The 25,329-nt window shown below is 37.1% G+C and overlaps 1 protein-coding gene across 6 annotated transcripts in view; it reads left to right on the top strand.

Annotated features, from left to right (window-relative positions):
- The window catches only part of psd3l (pleckstrin and Sec7 domain containing 3, like), a 106,190-nt gene extending 82,629 nt beyond the window's left edge, over window positions 1-23,561 (top strand). For 5 of the 6 annotated variants that reach the window (XM_055206805.2, XM_073873900.1, XM_055206806.2 and 2 more), the window contains 7 exons: window positions 4,072-4,115; window positions 8,055-8,245; window positions 12,672-12,742; window positions 14,684-14,841; window positions 15,077-15,221; window positions 17,498-17,641; window positions 21,297-23,561. In XM_055206805.2, coding sequence (XP_055062780.2) covers window positions 4,072-4,115; window positions 8,055-8,245; window positions 12,672-12,742; window positions 14,684-14,841; window positions 15,077-15,221; window positions 17,498-17,641; window positions 21,297-21,497 — 954 coding nt within the window. In that variant the 3' untranslated portion in view covers window positions 21,498-23,561. Of the gene's footprint in view, window positions 1-364; window positions 777-4,071; window positions 4,116-8,054; window positions 8,246-12,671; window positions 12,743-14,683; window positions 14,842-15,076; window positions 15,222-17,497; window positions 17,642-21,296 lie in introns of those variants that run through there. The other variant, XM_055206810.2, reaches the window with a different exon arrangement.
- Window positions 23,562-25,329: the final 1,768 nt, after the last annotated feature.

Genomic DNA, 25,329 nt, shown 5'->3' with positions numbered 1-25,329 from the left:
CAATCAACTCTATTGCACAGCTGCAGGCTTTGAGGACATTGACGAGATGTTTGTTTGGTAAAGTTTGCTTTTCTTCTTGATTATCTACAGTACGACACAGTGTCATCTCTGTCTTAAGGCTTGTAGCATTGTGTATCTCCTGGTTAACATTTTCTGAGGTATCAGCTGGAGCGTGTGTGTATCATCACTGGCCCGTGTTGTTCCTCTCAGATATGAGTGAGTTTACTGGGCATACCAACACCAGCTGTGTGAAATAGAAATGAATCCAGTTTAATATTGACTCACTTTTGAATGGGAGGAGCCCCAATTCTCTCTCTCTCTTTCTCTCTCTATCACGCCCCCTCTCTCTCTGACTCTACCAGTCATTGACGTGTTGCTTCCAGGGAAACTATCGCTCTGTATCCACACAGTCCAGCGAGCGATGCGGTTGAGGGTGGCTCTGTCCGTCTTTTGAAGTCAGAGAGATTTCTGTGTGGTTTTGCTTTTCTGCTGGCTCAACGCCTCCTCTCCTCACGTCCCTGTTGCCGAGCAGACTCATCAGCGGGTCGGACTCCGTCTCTCCTCTGTGTGAGCGTGTGCACGTGAAAGGGTTTTAATCGGAGGAGATGATCGGTGTAAACAGCGTTCAGGGGACTGGTAAGGTCCGCATGCGGGCCGGCGGTTCGGTCAAGTACGGCAGGGAGGAGTCTTTGAGGCGTCAGCCCCAGCACCGATCCAAGTCCCTCAAAGTGTCCAATTCGGCCGAATTCAACACTGGATCGTCCAAAAAAGACAAGGTAAACGAGCCTAAGGTTTGCTGTGGGTTTTGTGGAGCTGTTCTAACTCGGACGTTGTTTTGGACAAAACGCCATTACTGTGCGATAACATTTTTGCATGCACACTAAACAGCCTCTCAGAGACTAAATAAAACTTACTATTAAGAGCAATCTGGTGTTGTGTGTACTTCTCTATAATGCGATTGTGCCTGCGGCAATGGGCGCAATACTTGCACTTAACAAAATGCTGCATTTGCTTCTGGCCAAGATACTCTGTCTGTGTCTTTACTCATGATTTGTGTTCATGTCAGAAGCAGACAGGCGGCACTTTGCCTCTTAAACTGAGGGGTGCTTTGATGTTGCCTTTTGTGCTGTTTGCCGCTTCTGACGACGGATGCGATATGTCATGTTGTAAACAGATGTTATTGTTTAGCATGTCACCTTGACCCTTGTTAGCAGCAGCGTCTCAATGCTTTACTGTGATTGATTTGTGATTCACAGACATTGTTTTAATTTGCTGGCTCAGTCGTTCACACCCGTGTGTTTGGCGTAACAGCATCAGCGTCTGTTGTCCTGCGCCTGGTATCCCGCTACGACTGACACATGTCTCATATGTGATAAATACATAATGTCTGCACTTTTCTCTTGTTACTTTAAACACATTTACTGGACGTGTATAGTAAGTGGAGATGTGTTTTTGCATTGTTTGCAGTTTATTTAAAGGTTGTTGATTTGGGCACTTAGGTTGTTAGTGGTCACTTACTGCATTGGACTTTATGAGTGTATGTTAACCTTTTGTGTAGCATGTTTGATTTATTGGGGCTATTTAAAATTGAAGTACAATTAATTTATTTTATATGTCACCACCATGGTTATTTATCCGAACCACTTAAAGGAAAGACTTTGACTGTGCTTTTTATATTATTTCAGATGCTGTGCAATGAGTTTGGTCAGCTGGTTTGTCCTTTTATGTCGTTTGTCACGTGAAGTCATGACTTTTTGTTGGATTTTTTGTTTTTAGTGTCTTATGTTTGAGTATTATCTGCGAGAAACTCTCGAGAAACAAAACCACACGCATACATTTTACGGATATTTTGATTGCCGTAAAAACTCGTCATTGGCAGGGAATCGTTTTCTGTTAATTGATGAGATCTTCATAAATTCATCAATGGCAGTGAAAGCGTTAACACCCAAACAATTTGTGATGAAATAAATCTGTATAAATATCTGAAAAAATAAATATCTGATCATTTGTAACCTTATGGTACAGCATAATCCAACACTTGCAGGGTCTAATTTATGTTTGTGCACAGATTATTAAACTACTTCCAAAATTGAAATTTTGTTATTATTTATTTACTTACCTTCATGTTGTTCAAACCTCTTTGTTGTTTACAACTAAAATGCTGTTGCTGTTTTTTCTTATAGATTTTTAGTTTGAAATGGACGAGGATTGTGACAGCCTCTTTTCAAGCTTCATAATGCTGCATTTACACCAGCCGCGTTTGAGACGTTTGCCGCTTGAACAGTTTGAGTGTACTTGCTTCATTTGCGTGTGAAAATCTAGTCATCGAGACATTCACGCGGAAATTTGCATTATTGGCTTCTGCGACTCCGCTCACTTTCTGTAATCATGTCACTACTAAAGCAAGTTCCTGATTGGTTAACGCAGCGCGTTTTTTTGCAAATTTTTCAACTCGCGCGTTTGCCGCGGAAACGCTCAATTCTCGCCATTTGCGCGAACTAGATGCGTGAATGAGGCGGAATCGCGTCTACCGCGCTAAACACCTAATTCGCGCATCGAGACCTCCAGACGCGCGTCAACGCGTCTTCACATTGACTTGACATTGAACTCACTCGCGCTTGACACCTCTACCCCGACTGGTGTAAACGCATCATAAGAATGTAAAATCATCATTATAAACCTGATTTTTGCTGTATGTTTTCAGTGTTCTGAAGGGAGTCAGGCTGTACCTGCATCGCTGACTCTAAAGTTTACTTATGAGTACTGATGAGTAATAAATAATATAATGAATAATGTTAACAACTGGATCAATAGTGATATACATAACAGAAGATCAGAGGAGTCCACTGTGTACTCACATGAAGAAAAATAGTTGAAGACTTTCATCAAATAGTGGATTAGAATTTTGTAACCTGTTCAGATTCCTTCAGGATACTTGAGATATACACGACTCACATTAAGTTATTTTATGACTCTTTGGCATTCCTTTAAAGCTTGAGAAGAGGTGATTACCGTCTGCTTCCACTGTATACAAAATACACAATTCATCACTTTACTCTGTTTTGGTTCTAAAAGCAACAAAGAAAGCAACGTAGGTTTAAATAAAATTTACTAACATTTTGACTAACCCAACCCAGATGTAACATAAGTAACATATCAAAGGTTGTGTGTAGCTGAAGGTCTTCTGAAGTCTTGTCACACCTCAGATGATGTTCAGTGATTCAGCGAGCGTATGGGCCGTGACCCATCGTGTAATCCATCAGTTTCACATAACACATCTGCTGACCTGTGTTTTAGTGTAATGGCACATCAGTGTTACCATATGAAATATATCACATGATAGATTAAGAGGTGACAGCATTATTTATCTGCTGCTTTCACAAACTCATTGAACACCGCAGTAACATTTGACAGCTGCTTTGTGTGTGTGATTTACCTTTTATTTGATTTATGGACTTTTAAATGTGACTTGAAATCCAAACAAAGTTTCATGCCTGATATGACCTTTTCACTAATTCTGTACACGAAAGCTTCTTATAAAAACCAGAAGATGTTTGGACATGAATATTGCAATGAATAATGTGACATTTGCACAATGAATTTCAGTGATCGCTGTGAATGAGAAAGATCCTGGAAAGTGTCTGGAAAATAAGTGATTTATAATAACTCTTAAAGCTGCCATGCTCGTTTTTGTTTTTTTGAAGAACATCAGATGAGTTAAGTTGTATCGACTATCAGCACATGTGATAATAACATAACCATAGATTTCATAATGCTTCTCTACAACAGTTCTGCAGTCTTTGATGCCTCAGACAAAATTTTATCAGTTTTATATATTTTCTATACACCATTCAATATTTTTTCAGGAGAAGCCTAAACATGAAGGTTTATGAGTGGCATAAAAACTATCAAATAAAATAATAGTTCTGCTCACTTCTCAGATTCCATATTTAATATTTCTTTACTTGACTTATTTGCTCTCTGTGACTATAAAATCATATTAAATTGAATGTAAATGTGACTGCTTCTTCTCTGTACTAAATCTCATATATTTATTTTGTTTCAATGCAGTCGCTGTATAACTCCATCAAGAATGAGAAACTGGAATGGGCTGTGTAAGTACAATGCACTTTCATCAACAGTATTATTCTTTTTATTTACTCTTTGTATTGATTAGAGAGATCAGTCGAGAATAAACAGAGAAGTGAGAGAAATGGGAACAGAAAAAAGAGACTAAATTTGAACCTGCTTTCCAATAAGTATATGCACAAACACCATCATTTAGAAATTTCATGTTTCTTCCATAAATATTTGATATTGTAGGTGTTTTATAATGTGAGTAAATGTTTTAATGGCAACAATATATACTGCATTACAGTTTTATATAAAGAAACCTAAACCATGCCCACACCACAGATGCCACACATCTTTAACCTCCTAAGCACTGAGATTTGGTTTGTCTTTTTTCAGATTTCTACCAGCTATTTTGTGATTAAGAAGAAGCAATAAATATAATAACCAAATATTTTTCTTAGAACATGAAGCAGTGTATTTGTCAATGTTTGTGTACAGCAGGTTCCAGTTACACAGAATTAACTATTATGGTGCAAAACAGCAAAAAAAAATTATGTCCACGTATTTGGACATCCAGGTCTTAGGAGGTTAAATAAGAAACTCCTCCTGCTCTTTAGGATCGATTTATGTGTCCTCCTGTTTTTATAATTAATCACACTCGGTCTAATGTGCATGTGAGTTAGCCACGCCTTCTTATTTGGTATGCTCAGAATCTGCTTGTTAAAGGCAGGGTATCTGCTTTAGTTATGTTGGTTGAAAGTCTCCTTACATCCTGATAGCAATCACTATGTTAAAGTGTCTACATGTATTTGTATAAATATATGTCATCTGTAAAAGGCGTAGGACTAAAAAAAGTTCAACAAATCATTGAACTCGGACTGAATGCAATAATTGGACTAGGGATGGGACAGTATGAAAATTTCATTACATGATTATAGTGACCAAAGTTATCACGGTTATCAATGTTTTCATGGTTTTGTTCAAATGAGATGAAAATGGTCAAAAAGAACTGATACACACAGTGAAAACATTTTTAAAAAAAAGATTTATTTTTGAAAATCACAATTTATATTTCATGTCCTTGAAATTATTTCTGTGGTAAAAAATAAATAAATCTGTCTAATAAGTTTACCATGAATGAATACAATACATTATCCCTTAGATGTCTTCTTGTGCAAAAAAACTATGTTGGATGTGCGCACCTGCGTCAAACTGATTCTGGCTGGACAGGATTTACCGCGAGTTTTCAAAATCATGGTAATCAAACATGGTTGTAATGATAATTATATTTTAAATGATAATACTAACCGTCAGGACATTTTATCGTGGTTAATCGTGAAACCCGTAATCGTCCCATCCCTAAATTGGATGTATGCAATTTTTGGCCCTTATCTGTGAAATTGTTTTGCATGCCACTGCACAGCCTGTTAACGCAGACATCATACATCATTTATTTTGGTTCATGTTATTCAGTATGAATTAATTTTGACATACAAGTCGCACCTGACTATAAGTCGCAGAATCAGCCATACTGTGAAAAAAAGTGCGACTTGTGGTCCGGAAAATACGGTTATTCCGATTTAAAATTCGGTTATTTTGGTGATTTTATTCGCTTTGTACTGCAAAAGTTTTCTCACATGAATGGGCTTCTGGTCTGTGAATGGCGATTTGAATGGAGGGTGGGATCGTGATTTCAGTGCTAGTAGGCTAAGCTTAGCATTTTTCAAGTTGGGATGTAAAGAGAATACCATTTCTAGGTCCAAGCCTCCACTCGCTTCATATGAAACTACAATCTCAACAGCCGTTTATGAGTGATATTCATTTTTATTACACGGCTCATTGGAGTGCTTGATTCTTATTGACCAGTCACGACATTTGCAGGTTTGTTAGTTTTTGTACTATTTGGTAGTTTTAGACTGCACTGTGAGTGTATGTTACTATAGTTTGTTGTTTGCATGTAATGGAGCGGTTGGAGAAAGTTGTGGCGTATGATGTCAGACTTTACAAGCATATAAAAATGTAATATTGTGATTAACATTTTAGCCTGTTACATCATTTATATACCATCACTCAGCTCAATTAAAAAATATAGCTTATTATTCATCATTATCAGTTAATCTTCATTAAATGCCCAACATTTTGTAAATGGCACAGTCTAAATCGGGTTGATAAAGTGTGACTTTGAGTCAAATGATTAGATATGCGTGTCACTGAAGACATGAGCTGTAATTATGATGTTGAAAACATGAGATTATTCTGACACTGTGTGTCACACTGATAACAGTGATAGTGAGAGATCCTATTGTGCCAGATTATAGTCAGACTCTCCGCCAACTCCCTGTTAGATCAGATCTGACTCAACTATCAGCTCAACCTGGTCAACCATATCAAGTCTTAGGTTCGCACTATTTGTAGAAAAAGCAAAAAAAAAAAAGGTCAAAATGATTTTTCTTTTATGCCAAAAACATTAGGATATTTTGTAGGGATGCACCGATAGGATTTTTTTGGGGCCGATTCCGATTTAAACAGACAACTTCTGGCCGATACCGATATTAAACACTTGTATACAATACTATACAGTTGGTCTATTAGCTAGTTTATTTCTGCATCAAATTATTTTTACTGAACATGGATTGGATCTAATTAACATTCTACTGACCAACATAATAAGAGAGGCACAAATTAAGCTAAAACAAATATAATAAGACAGCATGACAACCTTCAAAGGTGGTTTTTGCTATTCAGCATTTATTTTATTAACAACATTAACTCATTTTTTACATATAATGGATTTCTTTATGCAGTTAATTAATAAACAATCGGTATCGGCCTTTCTCGTGCTATTGCCGATATGCCGATGGTTTCAAATTCATCAAATATCGGCCGATAAATATTGGTGGCCGATACATCGGTGCATCACTAATATTTTGTAAATATTTTGTAAATTTCCTACCATAAATATCTAAAAACTTTATTTTTGTGAGTGTATGCAATGCAGTTGCTAAGGACTTACTGAAATTTGGACAACTTTAAAAGCAATTTTCTCAATATTTAGATTTTATTAAATCGCATCTACTTTAGTGTTAACGTTGTTATCCAGGATAGACTTAAAAGCCAGTCATTTTTATCCTGAGAAAGTCTGAGTCATTGTCTACTTCTTCATTTCTTCATCTTTCTTTTCGTTGTTTTGTCTTTTGGACATTATTGTTTGGGTTCACCTTGACTTGTCTCTTGTTGAAATAAAGTCCTATTTTATTCACGTCTGAGTTTCTCCTGACACGTATGACTAATGTCACAAAGTGAAGAGTGGTGAGGAGGTAAATGGCTGCTCTTTGGATAGTTAGTTTCCTAGCAACATTCATCTGTATGACTGACAGACACTCCGGCCTTCAGGAAATGTGTTTGAACGCAGTTGTGCATCTAACAGGACATCAAATATTCCTCACGGACTCTGATACAGTAATGGAGTCTCATTTAGTCCCTTTCGTCATATAGTGCACAAATTATTCAATTACAAAGAAATAAATAGTTTTCTTTCTAGTTCTTGAATGCAGGACTTTAATCGTTTCTCATCTTTATCTGTCCACTGAGAGTATAATAGATATCTTAGATTTATTTTGCTGCATTAGCACTTTCTTTATCCGTTTTGAATATATCTTGTCATAAACAAAATCTAATGACATGTAAAGAGAAGAGTTATTGTGGATATCTTTGTCATCTAATACACACACACACACCTGCTTATTTTTCATTCTTAATGTGTCCTTATAAATTGAAAAGCTTTAAAAACAAACTAATGTTGAATGTTATTTATTCAAAAATGTCAGCAGGTTTCAGTGAGGGTCAGGTTTGGTTATGGGAGTAAGACATTCGATTAGTTCAATATAAAAACCATTACATCTATAGAATAACTCAATAAACCACATACTATATGACAACATTTGTGTGTGTGTGTGTGTGTGTGTTTGTGTGTGTTGTAGTGATGGAGATGAGCTGAAGAAGTCTCTATCTGAGCTGGTGGATAAGAATGATCAGACTCACACTAAAAGCATCAGTCGCATCAGCAGCGGCAGTAATCCCTTTCTGGACATCGCTCATGATCCCAATGCTGCCGTCTACAAAACCGGATTCCTGGCCCGAAAAATCCATGCCGACATGGACGGCAAGAAAAGTAAGATTACAAACAAAGTCAATCAATCTGATTGAGAATGATTCAAAGATGATGATATGTTCAGTGGTGGGGGACACCTACACAGCAAATCACCAGACCTGGTGGTACCCATATATACACCAGCAGTGTACATTTAATCCTTTCCCCGCCAGCGTTTTAAAAAGTTGCCAGCGCCAGCATTTTTCATGATTTTCACAAAAGTTTAATGCCTTCCAGAAAATGTTCTTCTTTAAATATATAAACAAACAATATATCAAATGAAAGACCCTCTGCTTTCAAAAAAAAAAAAAAACCTGTCATACTACCTTCATTTGTTCTCTTTTTATCACCTCTCAAATATGGGTAGGTTTCTTCAAAAACACCAAATTTTGAGCAAAAAGCTGAGATAATTCGATTTTTGTGAAGGGCTTTTGATGCAGAGCGATCTTTAAAACATACACAGAGTTCTTTATCTTTCACGTGAGGCGCTACTTTATAATAGTGGTATTGCGGAAAGCCGAAAATTCTCGTCAGTGGCAGGGAAGCGTTTACTCTTAATTGACGATATAACTCGTCAATGGAGGGGAAAGAGTTAAGTGTATAGCAATATCGCCTATGGCGTCAAAATGGCTAGAAATCGTAGCAGCTTTAAAGTGTATTTAAAATAGGGTAGTTATTTTGTCAGAAGCTGAACTACAACGTAGATTGACACAATACATACCTGCACTGAAATAGGACAGGTATTTGGGCACAGAATAATAAAGCGTTGTGTCTATAACGTCATTAGTTTCAGTGTTTCTCATGTTATAAATAAAAGTTTAAAGGAATAAGAAATAATTTACTCACCACTATGTCATCCAAAATGTTGATGTCTTTCTTTGTTCGGTCGAGAAGAAATTATGTTTTTTTAAGGAAAACATTCCAGGATTTTTCTCATTTTAATGGACCCCAACACCAGCGCACCGCGTTACATATATGAAACGCACATTTGTGGACCATTTTAAACAATAAACTGACACAAAGACATTAATTAGTATCAATCGACATACAACAAAGTCGGAACGGTCCTCTTTCTCCACATTTGTTAACACTTGGGCGGTAGTTTTGCATATGTCATCCGTGACCTCTTGACGTGATGGCGTATTACGTGAGGTCGCCCTGGAGCCTCACATGACCGGAGGAAGGCGAGAAGTTGTGGTTTAAAAGTGCATATTTTTTTTACTTTTCTTTTCAAAAATGACAATCGTTTCGCTAGATAAGACCCTATTGCCTCGTTTGGGATTGTTTAGAGTCCTTTGAAACTCTGTTGAAACTGCAATTTTAAACTGCATTAAAACTGTTACATGTTGGGGTCCATTAAAATGAGAAAAATCTTGGAATGTTTTTCCATAATTTCTTCTCGACTGAACAAAGAAAGACATCAACATTTTGGATGACATGGTGGTGAGTATATTATCTGGATTTTTTTAAAGAAAATGGACTAATCCTTTCACTACTGTATACCGAAGGCTTAGTTTTTAATCTGTCATTTACGGCAAGGGTCACAAATTACATACTTTGTCATTTTTATGGTCTTGAAGCCCTAAATCTGAAAATAAGATTACGCGACTTTAGCCAAGGTTTCACAGGCGGGGTCACATATATTATTTATATTGTTTTTATGGCTCTTTCTTCAGTAACTCGAGTGGCAAACAGTATTAAAGTAGAGATGATGGGTTTTGTTGTTGGTGGTGTTCAGGGGTTGACGAGAGAAGTCATTAAATAAATGCTATGTAAAGTGATGGGTTGGGATGAAGCAGGTGTGATTCACGGATTTGGCAAACACAAATAGGGAAAAGGGAACTTGGCTGTGCTCTGATATATTTTGTGTGCACTTATTTTTAAACTCTAATGAAATTTTCGAGTCACTAGAGAGAAATGTGCTGAGCTGTTTGTGTCTGGAAAAAGACGGACGACTCACAAAAAAAACTCACAGTTGATACGATCAGAAAATACATATAATATTATGTGGAAGGTTATGAGAATTTATACCACAGGGCTGTTGAATGCTTTATTCTGATTGATTAATAAATGAAAAACGGGTGATTATTTTTTTGTAAAATGCACACCTGACCTGTCAAATGTCTTAAAATAACCTGAGTTTAAATAAAGTAAGTTGAGTTGGCCCATTACTCTTCACTGCTTTATGATTTAAAGCTCTGTCAGATGTCAGCATGAGTTTAGTCTACAGGCCACACTGAGCCTTCAATACTTATCATGCCGCTGTGATCTAATGATTGTGTTCATGGACACATACAGTATTAGAGGAGGTAAAAACAGAAAGGCTTTAGTAATCTGAGCTATCATCACACATACTAAGAGAAAACACAGAGGTGCCATCAACAAACACACGTCCAGCGTTTGTGTGTCTTAGTGTGTGACAGAAGATTTACACACGGATCCCATTCCTCTTATAGGACAGCTGTAAATAAAGCTGATGTACAGAGACACAATCAGAGAGAAAACATTCATCAAAGTCATTCAACCAATGAAACTAACTGTATGATGAGTTTTACTGAAAGACAACCTTCAACCCAATCTTATTCGGTGTCAGACAGTATATCCTCTCTTATACAGGACTATAACATATATTAACTGTATTTATTGTCTATTACCTACACTATAGTTTTTTTTAAAGAACTGGACCTGCCCTCCAGTGTCATGAAATGACATGAACATGAATTTGATTTTGACTTTGTTTAAAAAGCTCAAAACATTAGTTCACTTACAAATGTATCATTAAAGAGCACATATTATGCAAAATCTAAGGGCATAAATGTGTTGGCTGTGTGTGAACACAACAACCCTACAGTGAAAACAATCCACACACTTCTTTTTTAATCCATATTAAATTAAAGCATGTATTAGCCATGCTGTTTGATGCTCTTGATAATGTGATGTCTTACTCTTAAGGGGGTCGCACACCGGACGCGCAGCTCAGCGCCGCGCCATTCTAAAAAAATCGAACAAATTGTTTTCTATGAGTATACGGGTGATTCTCACGAAAACTTGGTTTTAAAAATGTCAAGCATGAAAATGTAAAAATTGCTTACATTTACTTTTTTTCCTACCAGACATTGAAAAACAAAGTCTGGAGTAAATGGGAACATTAATTTAAAAACTTTTACTTATCATTTAACACTTTTTGTAACATAATTTAAAAAATTTGTCCTAAAAAATCTCATTACCGCAACAGTCAGAAAACATCAACACTGACATATTTTCAAAATGAAATGACAAACTTGAAAGAACATAATTTGGAGATTCTGCACATGCATTTAAAATCAAAATATTATGCTTCTATTAATTAAATTAACATTTAATAAGCATCTGTTGCGGTAATGATATTCAAAATGTTGTGTAAGCATTCTGACAAGACAATATTTCAAATTAACTGTAAAAAAAATGATCTTACCTGGTAGCCATCTTGAAGTAACTGGTCCATGTGCTTGGTCACTCAAAATCAAACTTGATTAAAATTCTGTATGTGTGCTTAAACTGTTTTCAAAAAGTGTTGCGGAGGATGAGAACATCAGGCATGGACACATCATTTTCCTAATTTTTCTTTAGTAAATATTTTTTCTGTCATCTAAAGTAGTTTATTTTTAATTTGGTTAAATTACAACATAACGCATGTTCAAACACAGCCGGACACATTGCGGTAATGAGAATTAGCAGAAAATGAGATAAAATTTACAATTATAAATTCTTATGTTGAAATCACACATTGTACAAGGTAGAACACAGTATTGTGTTAATTCTGATGCTTTTTAATGTTACTATATTACAAATTTTAAAGCTAAAATCATTAGTGCCGTGGTTTTTCAATGGTTTCGTGAGAATCACCCATACGCACACCGTCCCTGTCGCCAACTTACATACTTTAACATTAAATAACATCATATTTGTCCCAAATCATTAACGATTAACATTGGCTACTAACGTGTATTTTGCATTTTGAAGTAGACGCTATCAGACTAAGCTGGCGCTATGTAATGTGCACTTCCAGTGTATGATACCTCCGAGTTGTCCTAGACACGACTCGACGTGGCGCTGGGCTGTGCGTCCGGTGTGCGACCCCCCCCCCTGAGACTTCTGAAGTCATGTGATATTTTTAGGGATGGAAGCCGTCAAATCTCATTTCTGCTGACATAAAGTATCAAACATTGCACACAAGATGAAATGGATGACAGGCTTTTCATACAGTAGATATTGATTGAGTTTAGCTCTATTGCTTACACAAAACTGGACCTTTTATTAGACTTTGTACAGTGTTTGTCTGCTGAACATCTCATCTTATTGGTTTGATACAACATGAAGGTGACTGAAAGACTAAAGGATTTTTTTTTACAGCCTAACAGCAGATTATTTTCCTGATTTATTTCTTATTTGTATTTGTGCTCTCCAGCACCGAGAGGGAAGCGAGGCTGGAAGACTTTTTATGCCGTTCTGAAGGGCATGATCCTTTATTTACAGAAGGTTTGTGCTTTTATGCTGTTTCATTTCTTTCTGCTCATAGATTTAAAAAAAAACAATCCATCAGTTTAACAGAAACATGTTAAATTATGTTAGTTTAGTCATTTGTGACTTACTTTAATGAAAAAGTAAATATAGCTTATGTGAATCACACAAACAAATGTCTGGAAATACAAATAAAATTCTGAATACAAAAATGAAGCATTTGGCAACTATTAAGATGTATACATTGACTATATTTTTATCACGATTAAGCACATTTCTGTGTATAATTTTAATAATAAAGACTTAAATTTAATTTAATAATTAATTTTAATCATTATTACTAAAACTCTTTATGATGCTTTTATTCTCATGAAAATGTCTTAAAGCATATCTGTTAATACGAAAGACTGATGTGAGTAGTTTAAAGTTGTTTTTATATACTTTTAGATAAAAGTTATGTCAACCGCATTTAAATGCGGTAGTGAATCCCCTAGATGTTTGTTTCATGTCTGTACAAAACAAGACTCACTGTTATTAAAGTGTAAAGGTGCCGGTCCCAATATTTTGATCTTTGAGGTAAAGCATTTGAATTTACTTCGGTTTATTATTGGATTTTCTTGCTCGGTGGTTCATTCGTGCAAGATCTGGCAACACTAGTCAGCAAACACTCGTGCCTTTGTCATTTTCTGCACCGCACATACAGAAGACTTTTTTCCCCGTCTAGGAATTAATTTTTTATAAAGAAAGACCTGTCATTTCCATGATGCACGTTTAAACACTTTATTAACTACTAGTTGTTCAGTTGGGTTATGTACACATTATGCAGAGTTTCTGTAAATGCGGTTGTCACTCCCTGCATTATGTGGGAGTTAATTCGGTTGTAGAATGTGGTTGTCAGTCCCGTAATTACTGAACTGTGTGTGTACAGAACATTAAAAGGGGAACCGACAACCGAATAAATATGAACTGTGTACGGGACCAAAGATCACCAGCATACTAAAAATAAAGAAAGTAGTGAGTAGACATCTGTAAAAGACTCTTTAAATATTAATTCTCAGTATATGAAGAGCAGTCACATTATTTCATTTATCATTTAGGTTTCCATTGCAAAAAATAAAAACAAACAAATGCAAATTAGTTTCCATTAAGTTGTTCCAGCAAATGATGGTAGTATTGGTAATCTAGCATTAAATAAAACCAACATTAAATAAAACAAGGCACGCTGAGAAAATGGAGACAGGGCTGCATTTTTTTATGATTTGGCAATGTATAAATATACTAGCAGTGCAGCTTGTAATTGTCGAGCCACATATATGGGAAAGACAACGTCAGCTGATACAGCTAAACGATCAATCACGTGGATTTAATCTTCTCTACATCAGAATTTATTCTGCAAATGCAGATCCATCTCCCATTAATTATATTAACTTTTAAAAAGCACCTCAGGCCAGCGTTAAAACTTTTTTGCGTATTAAGGGATTTTTCGTTTTTTATGCGATATTTCAAAATGTGCATAAAATCAATGTGATGGAAACCCAGCTAGAGTCTCACTGTAGATTTTGTTAAAAGTGAGTCTGGACCGACCTAAAAAAGTCTTTGTAATTTAAGTTTAAGAAATAAAGGCTATAAAATCATTCTTGTCTGATTATTTAAATCTTTTATTTAAACCATATGCTTTGTAAGCTTTTTAGAGATGACGGTCTTTCATCATTCAAGTAGATGCAAGCTGTACTAAACTGGATAACTGGAAATGGTTGCCCTGCAGTGTATTAAATATCACTGTGAAATGCATCGACTTGCCTTTTAAAGGAACTTTGATGCAAATGAAATTAAAGTTAGGACATCTACAGATAATGTTTAACCTCATGAGCTTAAACTAAATATGATATGAGCTGCTTTATTATCCGCTTATTTACCCGAAGAACTCAAACTGTGTCATGTTGTCTGGATGTTGTGCAGGATGAATATAAGCCAGAGAAATCTCTATCAGAGGACGATCTGAAGAACGCCATCAGTGTCCATCACGCTCTCGCCGTCAAACCTGTGGACTACGAGAAGAAGCCCAATGTCCTGAAGCTGAAGACTGCTGACTGGAGAGTTTTTCTCTTTCAGGCCCAGTAAGAGACTCATCACTGTATACACTACACTACATACACAGCAGAGACTTTACAATAACTTCAAATCTAATTTCATGCTTCACTTCAAGAACAATTAAGCCACAGAGCTTTTATTTCTTCTTGGTTCAGTATTTCAGAGCTAGTGACTTCGTCCTTGAATGGCCATTTTCTGAATAAATGCTAAACTGTAGCTGGGCTTTATTTATATGATGATGTAATGTCTTTTGGTTTATAGGAGTCCTGAGGAAATGGAGTCCTGGATGAGAATAATCAACTCCGTGGCGGCCATGTTTTCTGCCCCATCTTTCCCCGCTGCCATTGGCTCACAGAAGAAATTCAGCCGCCCGCTGCTGCCGGCGACCACCACCCGAATGTCTCAGGTGGGTTAAAAACAATCAGTCAATAACAAATTAAACAAACCTACAAACCTTGTTAACAAACCTACATAACTTTCCTTTATCTGTGGAACATAAAGGGCATTGTTTATCAGAATCTATACCAATTCTTGTTTCTGATTGGTTGAGAAATATTCCATGGGGGTATGCAGTATTTTTATTGATAAATGTACACCTACCCTGGCATTATTTTTTGATAAATGCACACCTAATCCTAAAAAAGCCACCAGAGCAGTGTCTGTGGCAACGCAGCGCACAGCATCTCTCGTTGAGTTCACGCTCTGGATAAATGTACAAAGTCAAAGCTGAGTTGGAAGTTTTTCTTAATGCAGGGTTCACACCAGACCACACCAGCGGTAGAGGTGGCAAGCGCGAGTGATTTACATGTTAAGTCAATGCAAAAACGCGATTAGGCATCCTGCGGGCGGTACGCACGGTAGTCGCGGCACGAATGGCGCGGAGCGCGTGGCGTGGATGGCATGGCCGTGTACCTTAATGTCAAATAACCATTTCTATAAATCCCTTATCCTGCCCGCTTAAAACATAAACTGTGACTGATACGCTGTAAACTGGGTAAATTAAGATCATGATTTTGAATGTTAGTCAATGATGCCCTCTGTCGTTTGGGCATAACAAGATGGCCGCTTGAACTCTGCACTGGCTTCACATCTCGCTGTTACGTTTAGCGCTCTATGCGCAATACAGTCATTAACACTCACCTAAAGGATTATTAGGAACACCATACTAATATTGTATTTGACCCCCTTTCGCCTTCAGAACTGCCTTAATTCTACATAGCATTGATTCAACAAGGTGCTGAAAGCAATCTTTAGAAATGTTGGCTCATATTGATAGGATAGCATATTTGGAGATTTGTGGGATGCACATCCAGGGTACGAAGCTCCCGTTCCACCACATCCCAAAGATGCTCTATTGGGTTGAGATCTGGTGACTGTGGGGGCCATTTTAGTACAATGAACTCATTGTCATGTTCGAGAAACCAATTTGAAATGATTTGAGCTTTGTGACATGGTGCATTATCCTGCTGGAAGTAGCCATCAGAGGATGAGTGCATGGTGGTAATAAAGGGATGTACATGGTCAGAAACAATGCTCAGGTAGGCTGTGGCATTGAAACGATGCCCAATTGGCACTAAGGGGCCTCAAGTGTGCCAAGAAAACACCCCCCACACCATTACACCACCACTACCAGCCTGCGCAGTGGTAACAAGGCATGATGGATCCATGTTCTCATGTCTCAACAGAAATCCAAACTCATCAGACTATGCAACATTTTTCCAGTCTTCAACTGTCCAATTTTGGTGAGGTCGTGCAAATTGTAGCCTCTTTTTGCTATTTGTAGTGGAGATGAGTGATACCCGGTGAGGTCTTCTGCTGTTGTAGCCCATCCGCCTCAAGGTTGTGCATGTTGTTGCTTCACAAATGCTTTGCTCCATAGTTTGGTTGTAACGAGTGGTTATTTCAGTCAAAGTTGCTCTTCTATCAGCTTGAATCAGTCGGCTCATTCTCCTCTGACCTCTAGAATCAACAAGGCATTTTCGCCCACAGGACTGCTGCATACTGGATGTTTTTCCCTTTTCACACCATTCTTTGTAAACCCTAGAAATGGTTGTGCGTGAAAATCCCAGTAACTGAGCAGATTGTGAAATACTCAGACCGGCCCGTCTGGCACCAATAACCATGCCAAGCTCAAAATTGCTTAAATCACCTTTCTTTCCCATTCTGACATTCAGTTTGGAGTTCAGGAGATTCTCTTGACCAGGACCACACCTCTAAATGCATTGAAGCAACTGCCATGTGATAGTTTTATTAAATAATTGCATTAATCAGAATTTGAACAGGTGTTCCTAATAATCCTTTAGGTGAGTGTATATAGATCAGTGGTATGCATGCTAAATCTTCACAGACTATAACAGCTCAATCAGCAGTGAATAAGGTGACTATAATGACCGCCAAACTGGTTAGTTGACATCATTACCACAATAGCTGGACATGATTTTCATAATTTCATTTACTGCAACCCTGTCCCCCCCCACCCCTTATTTTCAAAAACTCATTAGATCTAGACAAATCAAAGGATAATTCGTCTTTGTCTGCGAATTTTGCCGAAAGGTGACAAGTCCCCTCTATTATAGATTATACTTTTGTTTCAAATTTCAATAATTTTTCCATGTGCTTTTTTGAGGGGAGGTATTTCTTTAAAGTGGTCTGTGTTTATGTTCCTCTAAATGTATGTTGCAGGAAGAACAGCTGAAGTCTCACGAGGCCAAACTGAAGCATGTTTCCACAGAGTTAGCCGAGCACAGGTCCTATCCTCCAGACAAGAAGGTCAAAGCCAAAGAGATCGATGAGTACCGCTTGAAAGAGCACTACCTGGAGTTTGAGGTAGGTGCTTTTGACTTTTATGATGTGAGAGACACAATAAAACACCTCTGCATTTATCTCAACTCTATTTTCTCTTTCCCATCCTGACACACAGGGACATTCATAATCTTTGACATTTTCTCATTTGAAACGTCAGGCCTGAGCTCAGCTTGAATTTATGGAAATGTGCATAACAAGGGCCATTTCATTTGACTGATAGCTAAGGTCACATGAAAAGAATAGAACTCATCTTAAACAGATTTAAAGTATCTTTGTGCCAAAATAAAACAAAAGCTAAAGATAACGTATGAAGCATAAAAACTATAGCTACTAATGTTTTCATGATTGTAGAAATAAACCTTCCACCTGGATTTTTTTCTTATTCAGATTCAAAAGTTTTTTTTGTTATATGTACAGAAAACACTCAATGAAAACCTTACTCTATGAATCATCTTGTAAGCTAAAGTATGAAAGTACACAATGCTAAATGTGCAGTGTTCATATATTAGTGTGAATGTACAGTGTAGACTTTTATATAGCGCATGTGGTGTAAATATTTAAGTGTACAGTATATAAAATTGCTGATATTATATTCAGACATATGCATACATAAAAGATAGATATGTATGTACATTTATAGATATATACATAAACCCAGTATATACATACATACATATAGGGCGCACTCACATTATTCCAACCATATAGGGTGTGGTTTGGTTGATCGCGCTCTGGTTGGCTTGCAGAGGTCGGCTCGGGCACAGTTCACTTAGGCTCAGGCATGAAACATGCAGTGTGATCATATATCGCCCCAGAGAGCGCCGCAGGGTTACGTGAATGTCTGAGCTGCACATGCGACAGATTAACTAAGCAATATGATAGGCATGTGAGAGGGCTGTGTCTCGTGCACCAAACGACTCAGAATAGAAATCAAAGACTTAACATTACAGTAGGTTCCAGTGTTAAGAAAGCACTTTACTTCCTGTTTTGTTCAAAACAATCGCATCCTAATGACAAAAGTGTGCCAGGGCTTGAATTGGTTAAAGTACAGTGTGAGTGCATGCACCTGAGGGAGTAGGGAGGGGGGACAGTTTGCACTCTGGCACAGTTTGGTTGGGTTAGGAATGATATGTGCTCCATAAAGTGTGAGCTGGATCAATACACTGTCACTGTGTTTTATAATACAGAGATAAGAACTCCTCTGAAAAAGACCATCCTATAATATACACTACTGAAGACACTAAAGCTGATGTTATAGCTGTGTTTCACATCTGTGTCCCAGGTGCTTTCCTAACAGCAACAGTAAGACTATGAAGAGTAGGGGTGCTATGATAAATGGCGATATACATTAATAATACATGGCCAATAACAATTCTGTATCGCACAGCTAATATTATTCACAGCTATTTCATGTACTTCGGCTTTTGATCAGTAAGTCCTTATTAATCTGAAATCGCTGTTAGTTTGACTCGTTTATAACATGCATTTGAAAAAGCAACACTCGTCCAACACAATCATTATACATATTCTTTATTATCATGAAAATACCTGAAAAGGTTTGAAGAACAGCAATATAAATATATCCTTAAGTTATCTCCTGGAGCTGCGTGTCATTATAGCTGTGTGTGTATAGTTACTCGTCTGCAGCGCACATTGAGTTTCTGAACAAGAGCGCCCTCTTGCTTTTGGACGTAGCGGCATTTCACTGTAATTCATTGAGAAGCATAGCAAGCATCATCTGCTGATCGATTGGTGCACCCCTAATGAAGAGTTTCGCATCAGTCACATGTGCAAGATTACATATCAGGCCAAAAATTAACACTCACCAGCGCTCCAATGAGAATAAATATTCGAATGAAGACAAAATCTGTCCCCACTCAGGTGTCTATAGAGGAAAATATCATTAGGGCCCTGTTTCACAGACAAGGTTTATCTTTAACCAGGACTAGCTTAGTTAAATTAGGATATTTATGTCACTTTTAGTAAAATGTCCTTAGAAATAAACATTACATGTGTGCATCTTTGGACAAAACAATGGCACTGACATATTTTAAAGCTTCCATAACATACAGTACGCTATTTCTGCATTTCTGATGTTAATCTGGAGTACCTATAGAGTAGTATTACATCCTTTATATCTCCGAAGAGTCTTTAGTTTAATCAGATTTATAAAAATAGATCAGCTTTACCGATTCTTTCCGATAACATACGAAAAAATGAAGAAGGAGGAGTTACTACCGCAGGAGGAGCGAGTAAGAGTCATGCAACACTATACAACACTGTTTTAACTTATTATTCACTACATGTTTGTGTCATTTATATAATATGCACGCGCCTATTTCCAACATAAGACAGAAGTCTTACTTACCGCATGCAACTCATGACCCGGTTGGGACTTTTCAATGAAGTCCAGTGCATCAAACACACATGCAAAACTCCGCTGCTACCCCAGATAATAAATTATATCCATCGTTTCCATAAGGCTGGCTTTCTTTTCCTTACATCCAAAAACACACTTCATCTTTCGTGCCATTGTTGAGTTTTGAAATTAAACAAAGCTGTGTCACGTGATGTGATGTTTGTAAGTTCTAGCGTCTGACGGGTGGGCGGGGTTTTCCGGGGGAGGTGCCCATATTAAAAAGTGATGCGTATAGAAACCCCTGAAACGTCAGCTGGACCCGTAATCGAAAAAAAACTTTTCGACGAACCCTGGCGAAGTGCATTCGGCACAGAAATACTCTATAACACACCCAACTGCTGTTTTGACACTTTGCCTACGTTTAGCATGAGGAAAGAACCCTATAACTGTGTTAATAAGTCAGAATGCATAAAATTCCATTAAAAAATAAAGATATTTCAGGGCAGGTTATTTTCAGTTTAGACAGCTTAAACTTTCATTTTAGTTTGGGATTAGGCTAAAGCCTTGTCTGTAAAACTGGGCATAGATATATTTATCTAATAATGTTTAAAGTTAGTTTTTTGTCTTTGTGTAACAGCATAGAAATATCTCTATTATTAACTGTCAATAATCTGCCTAATCAAATATATTACGAACAGAGTCGTGATGAAAGTTTTTGTTTTACAGAGAGATAATGGGTGGTAGAGTGGTAGTGGTAGAGGCGGCAAAAACGCGTCATTCGTGCATAGTTGGAGTTTACTTGCTTCATTCGCGCATGAAAGCCGCGCGTGAAATTCTAGTCATTCGAGACATTCACGCGGAAATTCGCGTCATGGAAGGGGCTTCTGCGACTCTGCTGAGACTCTGCTCGCTTCCTGTAGTCACGTCAGTACTACAGCAAGGTCCTGATTGATTAACGCGGAAATCCGCCGATTTTTCAACAAGCGTGTTTACTGCGGAAACGCTCAATTCACGTGGGTTCCGCGCCATTCGCGCCGCAGGATGCCTAAACGCGTCTTTGCATTGGCTTAACATGTAAATCACCCGCGCTTGCCGCCTCTACCGCGGCTGGTGTAAACGCAGCATTAGTGATTTTAAGCCATTTAAGTAGTATTTACAAACATACCTTTATGTTTGTCGTATACATAGAAGTGAATCTTGGTATGCTTTCTGTGTAGGGTGTAGACTACATGGAAGCACACTAGAGTCTTCCCTAAAGTTATTGTCTGATCATGTAATATGCTCTAATATGTTGATGTTGTTGATTTGTGTGTGAAGGAGAGCCGTTATGAGATGTACGTGAAACTTCTGAAGGAGGGAGTGAAGGAGGTCCTGATGGCCAGAGACAGCGACGCAGCGCTGAAGAAATCTCAATCCAGTCCTTCTCTTAACCAAGAGTCCCAACCGGCTGCGGCTAAAGTCAAACGCAACACGTCTGAACGAAAGGAGCACAGGCCTGAGACACCCAAGGTTACATAGACCATCTGTACATCACCTGTGACTGTAAATCTGATGTCATTTATTTATCAGTCAACAGATCTATCAGAAACGTTTGTGTGAAATATAAATCGATCATTTGATGGAGGTCTCCCTCGACCAGCACCGGTGCTTGTGGGGAAAATAGTGCAGAACGTCACAAACGTGATTATATTTGTTCGTGTGTAAAGATTTGCTTTGAGATATATGTGCTGTCTCCTCTTTAGTTTTTCTTTCTTTAAGAGCAGTATTTAGTAGAAATGTCCACATTAGTTGTAGAAATGTATTCCCTAATTGAAGGAAGCTGTTAGTTCATCATATAAATTCAGTGACATAATCACACAAGGTTTCCTACGATCTTTCACAAGATCCGTTCAGATTTCAGTGCATGAGTACAATACTGAATTTATGAAACCTTTCGTTGTGGTTAGTTGTATATTCAATTTACTAACCCACTACTAACAATCCAGTTCTCAATATATAGACACATATATACACACAGTTAATGTATGATACCAGCATGTGGACAGAAACTCTAAATAGATTTTATAATAATGATGATGATTTCCAGGTACGTGCTGAGTTACGGCATTTTCAGACAGCGGTCTGTGCCATTTATTTTTCTATCTGTTGAATTCAATCCTTTGCTTTTTGAGTCGTGTAAATGCCAAAATGCTCTTTGTTTGTGTTTTATATACATTTAGATTTGAATTCTTGATTTCAGTACATTATTGTTGTAAAGATGACGGTAGTATTTATAGTGCACTTTATGACTTTATTCATTGGAGTATTGTAGAGATATAGCTTTATAAAGGCTAGAGTTACGTTACGTCGTTTTATCGCAGTTTGTTTGTTTGTTTCTCGTTTAGTTTTTTTAAGCATAACCAAATGATGTTGCTGTTATTGAAGGTACACGTGTAGACTTGTGTTCGTTTGTCTCGTAGTGATCTCGTGTTTTTACTCTCATGTTTAGGTTTTTGAAAGACATTTAGGTTCGGTACTTTGATCCTGATGTTGACATTTATACACAGAAAGAGTCGGCGTAAACGTTTTACGAACGGTTTATTGCACATCAACGTTATGTTCGCTACATTTTTGTTTGTTTTTGTTGAGTGTTTAAAGGAGTCTGTATGTAAACATGTATTGTTTCTATAAGTAGTATAAGATCTTTACACGTAATCGTTTATTGGATCTTTCTCTGGTCTGAAATGACTTTTGTTTACTTGAAATATTTTATGGACACTTTATTTTTGTTAGCGTTGTTTTTTTTTTACTCTAAGTCAATTTAGCTGTTTGGCAGATGAAATCGATTCGTTCGATATCTTTGGGTTTTGTTGTTTCAAGCTCTTATATCAAACTTTATATTGCTGCAGCTTCATATTGCTGGATAAGGATCCAGTCCTGAACACACAAGCACTTAGATCAACTTTTATTTTTTATTATATATTCACACACATTAATACAGAAGTGTTATCAGATCTTGAATGGTTTCCTGCGCATAAACCCTTTAACAGTGCACGTCATACAGAAACTTTAGCATTTAATATCTTCATTTCTTTGGTTGTTTTATGTGTAGGAAGACAAAAAGAACATGCTGGAACATAAAGATGGTGGCATGCAATGTTATAAATGAGATAAAGGTTTCAAATGAAATGTCTTACGTTGTGTTAATATTTTTGACAACAACACACTTCTGTGATCTTTTCCCCTGAACCGGATTTAACCGTGAACATTACGACTCTCTCGCTGTAGACTCCATGTTATTTTTGTCTGTTTATCTCTGATCTCCTGTCAGATGCTGTTGTGTAAGTCATAAAGGAGAGCAGATTGCGCCTTAGCCATCAGTTTGAGTCCAAACTCGAACATAGTGAAATATCTTTTCTAGCTGTGATCCTGTAATATTCCTTTCAATCTGTAAATGTCGTTGAATATAGCTGTTGCCGTGAGTTCGGAGGATTGAATCTGTTTGTTCAATGATCTTTTGGGCATGAGTGTGTCTTACACCTGCCTACAGACATCAGGTACACAGTGTTGGCTTCAGTGAATAAAATGCTGTATTTAATCCTCCACTGCTTCTGCATTCATTTGTAAGAAATTTGGTGTTGGTTAGCAACAACGTGTGCTTTGAAGGCAGCCATGTCTTTTCAAGTCTCTTTACGCACGGGGCAGGAACCGTTATGACATTGCCATACACACTTACTTGACCCGTGGTCTCCAACATGGTGCTAGTCTGTGAGTTGCCCACCACAGCACATTCTACTAATAGCCTAAATTTTCATATTTATTTATACATATTTTAAATATTAGATTTAGGGTTGCATAACGATTAATCTGTTGCAGAATAAAGGTTTTTGGTTACATCATATATTTGTGTGAACTGTGAGTAATAATTGTGTATATATAAATATGCACACATGCATGTATATTTTTAAGAAAAAATATATATATTAAGTATTTAAATTTAATATAAATTATACATAAATATACAAATGTATATACACATGTAAACATTTCTTAGATATATACATACGTGTGTGTATTTATCTATACAGAGTTATTATACACAGTGCACACACGTATGATGTAAACAAAATAGAATAATCGTCTCATCGCGATTGTTTGACCTCATCGCGATGATTTCATATAACCGCAATGATTGCACATCTCTTTAAAAAACACAAGGGGGAGCTGCAGGATTTTTTTTTTTTTTTGGACAGCCACAACATACATGTGGTCCAGTACTAATACGACCTTAGCAGGATTGGCTACTATTTAAAGCAACACCAAAGAGGTTTTTTTAGCTTAAAATAACGTTTCCAAAAAATTTTCAGTTGTTCATTAACTCGAAACAGGGTGAACGGCACTTTCACATTCGCTTTGCAGCCCTCTTTCGGCCAAAACCGCACTAAAGAAGTTTCCAACCGTCGGGTTGCGGTCCTGTAGTTCGGGTGAAAACTACAAAAACTTGCTTTACGGCAGACCTACAATCCAATCAGAGCCAGCTATGCTGCAGTAGGCTAAATTATTTACGACAGTGGTAATGAACAATTCCACTTCCAACCTGTAAGGGGAGCAAAGAGCAAAAACTCTTTAGTGTTGCTTTAAGGCTTGTTCTGGTATAGTCGGTTAATTTTAATTGCATTTTTATTTTTGTTTTTTTTTAGACACTTTGTTGTGTTTATAGTTTTATGAAGAATTTTTATTTTTTTTGAAAAATATATTCATTAAATAATTACTTTTAAAAATGTGTTATGCGTATTAATATTTATAAATCAAGGTAAACCTTGCGAAAGATTTAATTTAAATAATCACAACAATGAACAAACAAAAAAATGTATGAGAATTTAATGTCAAAGCACAAAAACAGGCAATTTATCGTTATAATCGCCACAATCTATTAGGCAATTAACCGTCAAACAAATTTCGTAACCGTGACAGCCCTACTCCATTGGACGCGTCCTTGCATTTGAGAAACACCTAAAATGTATAGCTTGTAATGCACTGCAAGTCACTTCGGAAAAAACGTCTGCAGAATGTTACGATAATTTTTTGCAGGAACATAACCTGACCATAAACCATTTTTTACCTTTATAGTTTAAAGGTCTAATAGTATGCTAAATGACATGCAGGCAGTACTACTGTCTTTATAAAGATAACTGTACATTGTGTGACCCAAAGACATTTTCAGAGAGTATGACTCATGATTTTTTTTATAACTTTAATGACCGTTTGGTGGCACTGCTGGAAGAAACTGCTAATGGTCACTGTTAGATACAAGTTTTTTTTTCTTGATAAAATAATGGCCTACAGGCAGTATGGCTAACAAGCAAACATT

The sequence above is a fragment of the Misgurnus anguillicaudatus genome, chromosome 12 (genome assembly GCF_027580225.2).
Source record: "Misgurnus anguillicaudatus chromosome 12, ASM2758022v2, whole genome shotgun sequence".
In the NCBI taxonomy this organism is placed as follows: Eukaryota; Metazoa; Chordata; class Actinopteri; order Cypriniformes; family Cobitidae; genus Misgurnus; species Misgurnus anguillicaudatus.
The sequence above is the reverse complement of the archived record's forward strand: the minus strand, read 5'-3'. Positions and strand labels throughout refer to the sequence as shown.